This window comes from Dermacentor variabilis, chromosome 9, assembly GCF_050947875.1.
Source record: "Dermacentor variabilis isolate Ectoservices chromosome 9, ASM5094787v1, whole genome shotgun sequence".
Classification (NCBI taxonomy): domain Eukaryota; kingdom Metazoa; phylum Arthropoda; class Arachnida; order Ixodida; family Ixodidae; genus Dermacentor; species Dermacentor variabilis.
The window spans coordinates 38,795,627-38,808,243 of NC_134576.1; the positions used below are offsets into that span (position 1 = coordinate 38,795,627).

General features: G+C 46.6%; 1 protein-coding gene and 1 long non-coding RNA gene across 4 annotated transcripts in view; one reads left to right on the forward strand and one right to left on the reverse strand.

Moving 5' to 3' along the window:
- The first annotated feature begins 235 nt into the window (after positions 1-235).
- LOC142592627 (uncharacterized) lies at positions 236-2,881 on the forward strand. Of its 3 annotated transcripts, none has more exons than XR_012830747.1 (3): positions 236-1,564; positions 2,367-2,441; positions 2,769-2,881. It is a non-coding gene; the product is annotated as an uncharacterized LOC142592627 (long non-coding RNA). The 3 variants fall into 3 exon arrangements; XR_012830746.1 differs by lacking the exon at positions 2,769-2,881 and adding an exon at positions 2,510-2,759; XR_012830748.1 differs by lacking the exon at positions 2,769-2,881 and adding an exon at positions 2,514-2,759.
- Positions 2,882-9,474: 6,593 nt separating this feature from the next.
- LOC142558306 (endothelin-converting enzyme-like 1) overlaps positions 9,475-12,617 on the reverse strand; it is a 73,936-nt gene continuing 70,793 nt past the window's right edge. Inside the window, exon 9 of the mRNA XM_075670455.1 lies at positions 9,475-9,825. Coding sequence (XP_075526570.1) covers positions 9,475-9,825 — 351 coding nt within the window. The remainder of the gene's footprint in view (positions 9,826-12,617) is intronic.

Sequence of the window (12,617 nt, forward strand, 5' to 3'; positions counted from 1 at the left end):
TAGGGCGCCGCCCTGTTGCTACTGGTCAATGTGGCCAGCGCAATTACTATTGAAAGAGCTGAAAGCAAGTACAGGTCACCTTATGCTTTCTCATCTAAAAACGCATACCTGATGGCTTTATGAAGGTGGTACGTTAATATTAAGTTTACAGAAAGCGATCGCTAAGCCCGCGACTTATGTAAATCACGATGTACGCATTCTTGCAATAAAGGATGACGCGAATCTCGGTTTCGAATCTGTTTTTTGGATGCGTAGTAGTTTCGTACAGTTTAGGTTTGACATGCGATCGCGCGTCGACATCGGACGCTATGGCACACACACTCGTGCCTTGTGTGCCACCGAAGCCCCGAAGTGCTCTGGCATATACCTTCACATGTAAGTAAACAAATGTATCTCCTTGTTGAGAATATCACGCGAGTAGGCAGCTCTTGTGGTGCATCACAATCGTTTGAGAAGCGTCACAGTAGAGCATTTTTCTGCATGCGGAGCGGTGTTTTTATTTGCAGGTTTCCCTTCAGTAGGAAATTGCTGGACAGGCGGACCAGCGCACCGGAATTGTACTGGCGAAGCCGCAAGCAACTCAAAGAATCTGTTTAATTGTTGCAATTTGAACAATCATGCTTCTACAAAGGCCACAGCAGACAAACAGCCTGATGCCGAGTATTTCTGTGCCACGAAGTAATCGAGAGGCGAGTGCCTAATGCGGACGAAATCGAGTGCATCGAGACTTAGAACGGCAGAAAGCTCAGCTACTTGGTAAGGATTCATTATGCAAAACAGAGGTGAGGCGTGCAGACAGGACACAAGAGTAGAGAAGTGGGCGGCGCTCGTGTTGTTTGCTTGTAAATACTCTACTCTTGTGTCCTGTCTGCACGCCTCACCTCCGTTTTGCATAACGAGTGCATCAACCCACATATTAATAGCGTAGGCGTTTTATTAACTGTGCAATATTTTCAACACTTCCTTGCATGCCATTTCATATGGAATATCTTTTCTGGTCACAAATTTGTGCAGCGAACCTATTTGCATGATTGACTCCAGGCCTGCGGGAACGTTCATTTGCACTTGATGCTGAGTCTTTTACATGTATCCATAAACTGAAGATATGCACATCAGATCCCTGCGAGCATTTTCAAAATTAATTATTTGAGACAACAGGCACCATATGCGATACTGACAGAATCTCAAATACCACTAAGCAGCTGGGACACACTTTTGTTGAGTATACTCGCAGGTAAAATAAGTGATCATGTGGACAGCTCCAGCTCATTCTCCTTAAATCAGTGTGTACAAGGGGTATGCAAAGATAACTTTTTTTCTCGCGCACCGATTATTTTGCTGTATAAGCAAGAGAACCCACCACGTTAGTGTAACGTATCTTGCACATCACACTAATATGTGCTTTAATTTACCAAGTGAGATGAGTTACTTTTATGGCTCATTCAGTCATATCACACTGCAAGCTGCATTCATCAATCTTCAATTGGATATTGCAAATGTTTAATGAAACATGTTTCCCTTTTATGCAGATATGCAATAGCAAGCCCTTCCGTGTGTTCCAAAGGTAAAATTTAAGCTCTAAATTAAAGAAGACATTTTTAGTCAGAAACAAGCAAAAATGGTGAATGCAGAGTATCGAAGCCCAAGGTACATAAATTATGAGAAGTGTCGAATGATTTTAAGGAAAGAGTCATATTTGAAAATGCAAGACTCTTTAGTGGAGGTCAAGCAAGTCAATATAGGTAGAATACTCTGCAAAATTATGCGAGTGAGGGGATGTCAAACAATGGGTCAGGAAATGCGTTGTTTTTCTGCAAAACAAAAGCTGATTGCCATTACATAAGTCATTTTAGCATCATGAGACTGGTGCTTGATAAATTCAGAAATAAACCAAAAAACAAGACAAGCAAAAATAAAAAAAACTATTTAATGATGCTCTCTCCACAGTGGGATAAATAAAAACAAACACATCACATCTAATGTGGACATATCAGACGTCTTGTGAAACACTAAAGGAAAAATTCAGTTTCGAGCTATGGAACTTGCCGCATAGCTGTGGGGGGCCTTGCACTAATAGTGATAGTTACCACTGCATTTAGAAATTGAAAGCATTCGTGCAGACAAGGATGATTCTTTATATTTTTGGCTACCACTTCAAATGCCTCCACCAAGTGTTACAATGCTGCACGCAGCCATACTAAGGATCTCGCAGCAACACCTGCAGGTAAAAAGCAGAAGCAGTCAAAGTCCTGGTGTTTACTGGACACTATGTTTGAAAATTTTTGGGCAAGAAGAGTGCAAGAAGCAGACATAACTGCATTGATTTCAATAATTTCCCATTTGAATGGCCTTTTCTTTTTGCTTAGACAATGCCTACGCCTAGTCACAGCAGCTCCCTCATACAGACTCCGCAAGCCAAGAGGCCGTGGAGGCAAATGCAGGTAAGAGGCAAGAAGCAATAGCACTGGTATCGACATTCATCTAATTTCTTTCTTTTTCTTTCGTTTAGGCAGCCAGCACACCTCGAACAGCCACCTTGACTGTGGGTGTGTCACCCTAGTCACCAAGGAAACATTTGAGGGAAAGCGGCAGGCAACGTGAACAGCCACTTGTCTATGTAAACGATACTCTTTCTCTTGGATGACTCCTACGCCTCGCCACGCCAGCACACTTGTGCACAAAGATGCCGCGGAGGCACATGCAGGTCAGAGGCAAGAAGCAGTGGCACTGGTGTCGACATTCACCCAATTTCTTTTTCTTACACTGAGGCAGCCAGCACACCTCGAACAGCCACCTTGACTGCGGGTGTGTCAGTAGATTCCTGTTGTACATATGCTCATAATAAACTTCAGTAAACTTGAACTTGATAATAAACTTGAAGGCAAATGGGACATTGATGCATTATATTTTTGAACATTTATTGTACACATACAATATATGTTACACTTTGCAGTGCTACAGAGCGTATATTGAAGCTTCTCCCTATATTTTGCACCTTTAATTACGTATGTGTTGTGTGGCCCTCAATGCAGTTCATGTTGTAGCAGCTGCTTTGTCTGTGTATCGCACATTGGCTTAAGCTCGTGATATCCACATACTTCTCTCACATATACAAAATAAAGTTCTATGTAGTCCTCAGTGTTACAACAAAAAATGAAAGTAAACAATCCAATCGTGGAATTGTGTTTAATACAGTGATTCCTATGACAGTTACTGACAAGTTGACAACTTGAACTGGTCAATTGGTCCATAGCCTCCTCTATTTTTCAAAAATAAAGGAGGCTATGGATCCGTCGTGGCAAGGAATTGTATGTATACATAAAAAGAGGGGGGTATGTGTGTGTGTGTTTGTAGTAGGGGGTATAGGATTAGGGCGGTACGAAAAATGTACCAACACCGTCCTCTAGACCCATTGCGTTAAGGTACCGTAACAAAGCGTATTATGCATAAAGTTCACACAACCAACTCTGATATTACTGCACACGCCAGGCGACGCGAGCTACATTTGTCATGACGCATTCGCGACTGTACCGGATGCCCTCCATATTATTCTCTTTAATCGTGCACACTGCACCGAGGCAAAAGAAAGATGATGGGCGCAGGTGCCTTTAAGGTATCTCGACCTTGCGAGGCTCTGCTGCGCGTGCCAGGGGAGCTGTCCGTGCGAACACTCCCTGGCACACACCTGCCTCGGCGGCCCCAACCTACGTACCGTTCTGCTTCGAGCTTTGATCTCCCCACTGTCCCTTGGGTGCCCTGGAGTTCCTGCGCCGCCTGCTTTATTATAATCTCAGGTGCTCTCCTGAGACTTCCGTTTGTAGGTTACATGTGCCCTACCCCAACTGGATCAGTGCTTATAATAATAAAAAAGCCCGATCTATCGTCGCGACGATAGATCGCGAAAGCGGCTTTTGCAACATACCGCGCCCGTGCGAAGAGAATTACGGAACGCCAACGAGGAATCTGACCACAGCTTCGAGCTCGTAACCTCGTCGAGTGACACTCCTGCAACAGGCGTGACCGCTGAAAACCGCATACCACCGGAAACTTCAACAGGATCATCCCTCGGTTGCATAACTGCCACCTGTACGGCCAACATGGACCACACCCGCACCGTCCCGCAACATAGAATAAAGAACCAACTTATAAAGCACAAACACACGGCTGCACGCACACATCACGACAGTACATGCGAGACGCCATGCTGCTACGCTGCTACTGTTGCCGGATTAAAACTGACTACTGTCACCAAGTCTAGCAAGCGTCTCAGGAGCTGGCAACCTCGGCGCGTAGCAACATGGCGGCGCTCTTGCGGTTCCCGATTTCAATGCATGGGCCCTATGGGTAGCTTGTCCTCTAGAGTCAGTATAGTAACTCTATGCGTGCTCCGCGAGAGTCGACTCGCGCCCGTAAATCTACCCTCACCTGGCGCATTAATGCGAGGCGCCTTGCTAGCGCATTACAGCTGTGTACATGTATGCGATGCGCAAGAAATGCGATGCGATGCGACACTGTCGCATTCATGTAAACACGGCTACTGTAACGCAGCACCGTCGCATTAGGAACTATGGGAAGGAATTAGCTGCGGGACTGCCGCGCAGGTGAAGCTGCGAGACAGCAACACCCGATGCAGAAGCAAAATGGCGTCTCCCACGACAAGTTCACTCGCCGCAGCGTGCTCTACGTGAAACTATCTCTCGGCACTCAGCCACCAACATGCTTTCAATAGAGTTAACTATGATGCACTCGGCCCACTACCGGAAACCAGTTACACCGGAAGTCGGCTGCACTTCCCTTATACGACACCATGTGGCGCTACGTTCTCGCGAGAGTTAATGCGCTACATGTAAACGGCGTCGCATCGCCTTTCCCAAATGCGCTTGGAAAGGCGATGCGCCGTTGCAGGCACGTACCCAGGATTTTTTTCGAGGGGGGCCCCAACACCTTCATCATCATCATCATCATCATCATCATCAGCCTGTTTTATGTCCACTGCAGGACGAAGGCCTCTCTCTGCGATCTCCAATTACCCCTGTCCTGTGCCAACCCATTCCAACAAGCACCCGCGAATTTCCCAATTTTATCGCTACACCTAGTGTTTTGTCGTCCTAGATTGCGTTTTCCTTCTCTTCGTACCCATTCTGTAACCCTAATGGTCCAACGGTTATCTAACCGGCGCATTACATGACCTGCCCAGCTACATTTTTTCCTCTTGATGTCAATTAGAATATCGTCTATACCCGTTCGCTTTCTGATCCAAACCGCTCTCTTTCTCTCTCTTAACGTTATGCCTAGCAATATTCGTTCGATCGCTCTTTGCGCGGTCCTTAACTTGCTCTCAAGTCTCTGCCCCATATGTCAGCACTGGCAAAATGCACTGATTGCACACCTTACTTTTCAGTAATATTGGTAAGCTTCCAGTCAGGAGCTGGCAATGTCTACCGTATGCGATCCAACCTATTTTTATTCTTCTGTGAATTTCCTTCTCATGATCAGGGATCCCTGTGATTAATTGACCTAGGTAAACGTACACATTGCAGTAGTACTCTGCAGATTTCGCGATAACCTGATTGATGACATGGATGTGTTCCATTTAAAGTATATCTTCCTGAAGCCAGCCTGTTCCCTTGGTTGACAAAATCCAGTGTTGCCCTTCACAGTCTTTAGTGGCCGACTGGCGATCCTGATCTCTTGTTCTTTTGCCCGGCTATTTATGATTATCTTCATCTTCTGAATATTAATATTCTGCCCCACTCTTACACTCTCTCTGTTAAGGTCTCCAATAATTTGTTGTAACTCGTCTGCATTGTTGAATAGAACAATGTCATCGGCAAACCGAAGGTTGCTGAGATATTTGCCGTCGACCTTTACTCCTAAGCCTCCCCAGTTTAATAGCTTGAATTCTTCTAAGCACGCAGTGAATAGCTTTGGAGAAATTGTGTCTCCCTGTCTGACCCCTTTCTCTATAGGTATCTCCCTGCTTTTCTTGTGTAGAATTAAGGTAGCTGTAGAACCTCTGTAGATATTCTTACGCGAAGGACGAGTCAGTAAGCCGAGAAACTATTTACAGATTATATTTACAACAGTAGTTGCAGCGCTGACCGGTTAGATTCACAGCGCGAACCCAGTTCGTTCTTCCTCCTCTTTTCTGGAGTGATGGCGCCCACGCGCCTTGTTCAAACAAACGAATACCACACGCATGTAGCAATATTTTCCAAGCTTTTTACGTAAGCGTTCTGTACTCCTTGATTACGTAGTGCCTCTATGACTGCTTGTATCTCTGCTGAATCAAATGCATTTGCGTAATCTATATAAGCCACATAGAGAGGCTTATTGTACTCTGCAGATTTCGCGATAACCTGATTGATGACATGGATGTGATCCATTGTAATGTATCTCTTCCTGAAGCCAGCCTGTTCCTTTGGTTTTGGTTGACAAAATCCAGTGTTGCCCTTATTCTATTGGAGGTTATTTTGATGAATATTTTACATAATACTGGGAGCAAGCTAATGGTCCTATAATTTTTCAATTCTTTAACGTCTCCTTTTTTGTGGATTAGTATAATGTCCGCATTCTTCCAATTTTCTGGGACCCTTGCAGTCGATAGACACTTCGTATAAAGAGCCGCCAGTTTTCCAAGCATTATGTCTCCTCCATCTTTGATTAAGTCGACTGTTATTCCACCTTCTCCTCTCGACCTTCATCGTTTCATGTCTTGCAGGGCCCTTCTGACCTCATCGCTAGTTATAGAAGAGTTTCTGTATCCTGTTTATTACTGTATCTAAGTGAGGTATCGTGACTCCTCTGGGTACTGTATACAGGTCAGCTTAGAATTTTTCCGCTGCTTTTACTATATCTTCGAGATTGCTGATGATTTTATCCTTCTTATCTTTCAGTGCATACATCATGGTTTGTCCTATGCCAGGTTTCTTTTGTTACTGATTTCAGGCTGCGTTCATTTTTTACGGCTTCTTCAGTCTTTCTCATGTTATAGTTTCGAATATCAGTTATTTTCGCCTTGTTGATCAGTTTTGACAGTTCCGCGAATTGTGTAACGCTGTGCGGCAGCCAGTCCCATACAACCGCGTAGAGCGCAGGACTCTGCGATTCTAGACGTACTGCGCTCACCGCGAAAGGTTAGAAAAACACCCACATAAGCACAGCAGAGAAGTGGCAACGTGAGGCGGTTCGACCGATAACTGTAGAAGCCTCATTCAAAACAAGTAATTGTTCTCCACTTCTGGCGGCGTTTTCTCTACTTCCTTTTTAAATAAAAAGATGTTGATCCATAAATATTCTCATAAACAACGGTTAACTTTTTATTATTCGCTTTTGCTTGCAGTTTGGTTGTTGCCTTGGCTCTCTCCCTTAGTAGATCGCTTAATTTCTCAACTCCTTGCGATTTTTGTTTCCAGTTGCCAATTTTGCACGAAAAGTGCTATACAATTAGGGAAAAACAGACGAGGTAACGGGCGACAGTCATCTTGCTTACGGGTTTAAGGGTTATTGAAGGGTTTCATGATGGACTCTCTTTCACATTATTTTATTTCCCACCTTATCTAACCCATATCACGTGTAGATGGTTCCGGGCATCTGCGATAGTAATAAGCCAGGACTACAAAGAGATCAGCAGCGCGTCAATGAAGGACTGCTCGGTAACGGAAGCTGAGGAAATAGCCGTAGCTCTAGCGGCAGTGGAGGGCTACCGATCCGAAAGGTCTTTAACGATACTCACCGACTCGCAAGCTACGTGTCGGAATTACATGAACGGCAGAATAGGACGCAGAGCGCTTCACATCCTCCGCTCCTGCAGGGCTAACAACAAAGTCAGGCATACAATTTTCTGGGTACCGGGACACGCTGGAATAGAAGGGAACCTAAGGGCGGACAAGGCAGCTCGAGAGCACACAAACCGAGCGGCCACAAGCACCGACCCTGAGGAACCCATACCAGTCAACCCAAGCTACTCAGACATTTTGAATTACTATAAGGGGGTCCGAATCAAATACCCTCCACCCCACAACAGCCTAAATCAGCATGAAGCAACCTCTTGGAGGAGGCTGCAGACAGGAACATATCCAAACCTAAACACACTAAGCAAGATGTTTCCAGCACTAGCAGCTTGAAATTTTCAGCACGTACAGCTGTCGGCCAAACAATGGTGTTCCGTTATTCCAACGGGAAGATAATACAGAAATTCCGCTAACGCAGTTGCCTGGTTCGAGTGTCCGGTCGCCTAGTTAGTTTGCACATTCTTTGAAATTGGGTAGGCAATACGTTGCCCCTTGTTTCTTCGGATGAAGAGAACAAACAAGATGTGAGCGTACTCTGCACACGATGATTGTGAGCCATACATGACATCGAAAGGTAACAACAGTCGTCTTCCACATGCATAACCGCAAAGGTGTAACACACACACACACACACACACACACACACACACACACACACACACACACACACACACACACACACACACACACACACACACACACACACACACACACACACACACACACACACACACACACACACACACACACACACACACACACACACACACACACACACACACACACACACACACACACACACACACACACACACACACACACACACACACACACACACACACACACACACACACACACACACACACACACACACACACACACACACACACACACACACACACACACACACACACACACACACACACACACACACACACACACACACACACACACACACACACACACACACACACACACACACACACACACACACACACACACACACACACACACACACACACACACACACACACACACACACACACACACACACACACACACACACACACACACACACACACACACACACACACACACACACACACACACACACACACACACACACACACACACACACACACACACACACACACACACACACACACACACACACACACACACACACACACACACACACACACACACACACACACACACACACACACACACACACACACACACACACACACACACACACACACACACACACACACACACACACACACACACACACACACACACACACACACACACACACACACACACACACACACACACACACACACACACACACACACACACACACACACGCACACACACACGCACACACACACACACATATGTATATATATATATATATATATATTCTTTGATGACATTTAGAGCCTTCTTCAGCAGCTGTTACTGTGTCATGACAGCTTCTGGTGTTTTCCTTTATCCACACGTTTTTACACATTAGGAAAGTTAATTGCGCAATTTTATTATGAAATGAGTTCCTGTGCGGTGGCTTTCAACACAACTGAAATGATTGCCATTATAACACTAGCTAACATTCGCCGCTCGTCGTAAGACCTGTCAAAATATATACTGGTATTCGATGCGGCAACCTTGTGCGAATGAGTCACAGGCAGGCGTCTCGAGAGACCATGGCGCTATTGTTGGGGCAGTTAAAGGCACGCCCGAACTGGGACACTTCCCGCAGCGGCAGGTTACAGCGCACGTTAAGCGGCAGCGAGCCAGTCACGCCGCGCGGAAGCACGACGCCGCACAGCTGGAGGCAGTAAGCAGCGAAGAAGAGCCGCTCCGCGTCGTAGACGGCTCCGGAGTACTCGTCGATGCCGAGGGACGGCCTACTCTTGAAGAACGGGATCTGCTCGCCCGAGGAGTCACCGCTGTAGGATGCTGCGTTCTTCTCGGCGCGTTTACGATATGCAGAGTGGGCCATTCGGAGCCCGACTGTATGCGCTAAGACCTGCAGGAAAAAAAGAGACACTAATTTAGAAATGATTTACGATGGATCTTACTATGCAATGTCCACGAACATTCTACAGTAATAAAAAGAAGAGTACTGCAGCTTCCGTAATCGAGAGCAGACGTAGGCATGAAATGGCAAACGGAAAAGCTGATTGCTTGAAGAAGACAGTAGCCACATTTTTAAAAGGGGTGTAGTGCATGTTCGCAACGGCACACCCCACCACACCACACTGCACCAGCTGGCCATACTGTGCATTGGTCTATATGGACGCTGCCCAGCTAGAAGAAGAAAACCGGCTGAAGGCGGCACGACAGGCAGCGAAAGACGCCAAGGAGACCGAGCGCACTGCCCAGCTAGAAGAAAAGCGCCCAAAGGAGGCGTGATCAAACGTCTCAGCAAACCTCGTTACTTGCTCCGTGATCTCGACGCAAGAGGTCACGTGTTGGAACACCACAGAGCAAACGAATGGCTTCATGGAGCGTACGCTTGCCAAGGCTGGGTGCTGTTTCTGTTGCCCGAGCTCGTGTAATCCGAGAACCTCAGAAAGTGTACACCAGACCATCCTTCGAGCCAGAGCCCCTACAGTATAACGTCATGCTGCAACACCACCGACTCCATCGCTTAACCTATCCGCCACAGCACAAGTATCTCACGTGAGAATAAGCAGTAGCGTGTAGACAACTGCAGACAAACGTGTCAACCCTCAGGCCTACTGTACGCTATGCATCCCACACTTTACTCGAACAAATGCCCCTTGTAACGCACAAGCAGACCCGAAGATCCCTAACCCTGCAACTTGGCAGTGGGAGGCCGTGTTCACCAACTCAGGCCCGAACGACCAGCGACTGATACAACGGACTCAAAGCACAGCAAAAACCACGGGAACCACGGACCGAAGGCCGTTCACCGCACAGGCCCAAGACATCTCTGATTAAATAAATGTGATTTGCTCCTTCCACTCCTCGCCTTCAGTTCCACGGAAGTGTGTAGAGTTGTAGCTTGACGCAAGGAATTGTCAGTTAAATTACACCGGTATAGATAGCGCTTGTACTTAGGTGCATTGTTCTCCCTGCAAATGTCTCTGCAGGCGGACACTCGCTAAGTGTACAAACACCATTCAAACAAGCCTTTACGCCACACGATACACGGTACATTTGAGCATTGTCATGGAAGCTACAGTAGTGACTATACACTGTAGATTACTCTGATCATTCTCTGAGGTATCGCAGAAGGAACCCTAAGAAAACTGGATTTTTCTGGTGTCATAGCCTGTTCAGGTTGGCGCAATATCAACGACATGCGCCAACCAGAACCAGAAAGATGAGCAAATGAAAACTGCCACCTTAAGAAAAAAATCCTGGATATTCGGCAAACCACATAGTGTCCTCGCTGAGTACTTGTAGAGATTTATGCTGGTAATAACGAATAAAATCAAGGAAATAAATTAGCTTTTAATTATTTCCGGAAGCTCTTATTTGCGTATGCGGCGTTGTTATCTGCAGCAACACTATCTGTTGTAAGCGTGCTTTTAGCTGGTACCTGCATTTAGCGAATAGCCCCTTAAAGGGATTCTGAACGACCCCTATAGGGTTTGGTGAAAAAACACATCCCGCGGATAGCATACGTTGCCATGAATATCTCAGCCAAATTTTGCAGTCGTGTGCGACGCGTGGAGTTCGAAAGTGGAGAGCGCAGTCATCTTTTTCTCTAGTACTCTCTTTTCAGCAGAAGCCTGCTCCTCAGTCTGTCCTGGCTGTTATATATCGTCATATAGGAGATTTCCCGTACAGGGCTCTTATTGGCCAATTTCTGATATCAATCAAGAAGGGTGCTCGAATCGGTGCGCTTCTTGCTACTGCTAAGGCGCGGATATAGCCCGACATTTGCAGCGAGCCTGGCAGCAGCCGACGAAGTCGAATACGTCATGCCGGCCACGCCAGGATCGCCGAATATTGGCAGCCTTTGGCGCGATCCGAGATTTTCTTTCGGAGGGGAACGCTTTCAATCGCTGCAACGTCACAAAGTGGGCGGCCCGCAACATTTGTGAGAACGGGAGGGAGAGAGAAGCCAATCGGCAAGCGGTGCATTCCGCGGTAGTTTATGTGCCTCGTTCGTCGTCTGCTTAGGTGCAAAATATTACAAAACTAAATGTTTCTCGTCTTTTAATGAATGATCTATCTATATGAAAAACGTACCTTTTCTTTCTCAAGGTCATTCTCAAATAGTAATACGCATGACTACTACAATTTATTAGTATTAGCTTTTCTGCACGCACGCTAGGGGGGGGGGTCGCATACAGCCAGAAAGAAAAAAATAATGCGACGGGAACAGTGACGAACTTTTCAAGCTCCAAACTCTTCAAAATTGCTGCTGAAGGATGCCGTGACCCGTTCCTACGCAAGATTATCCACCGTCTCATCTCCCAGGCTCCTGATGCCTCTCTCCACCTCTTTGTGCTACACGATGACACTACATCGTAGCAGTTCGTTTTGTGTCGGTGCTGACCTCTTGTGATTCCAGCACATCCCCGCTCGACTGTTATCGCCCAGCTTCATGATGCGCCAACAGCGGGGCACCTCGGCGTTTCGCGTACATACGATCGCGCATGCCGTCGGTTCTATTGGCCAGGCATGTCCCGCAGAGTGCTTCGCGACGTGGCCTCTTGTGACGTTTGTGAGCGCCGGAAAGAACCGCTACTCCAGCCTGCTGGCAATCTCCAGCGTGTCGATGTTCCATATGAGCCGTTCCATCGCGTCGGCTTCGACTTACTTGGCCCGTTTCCTCTGTCT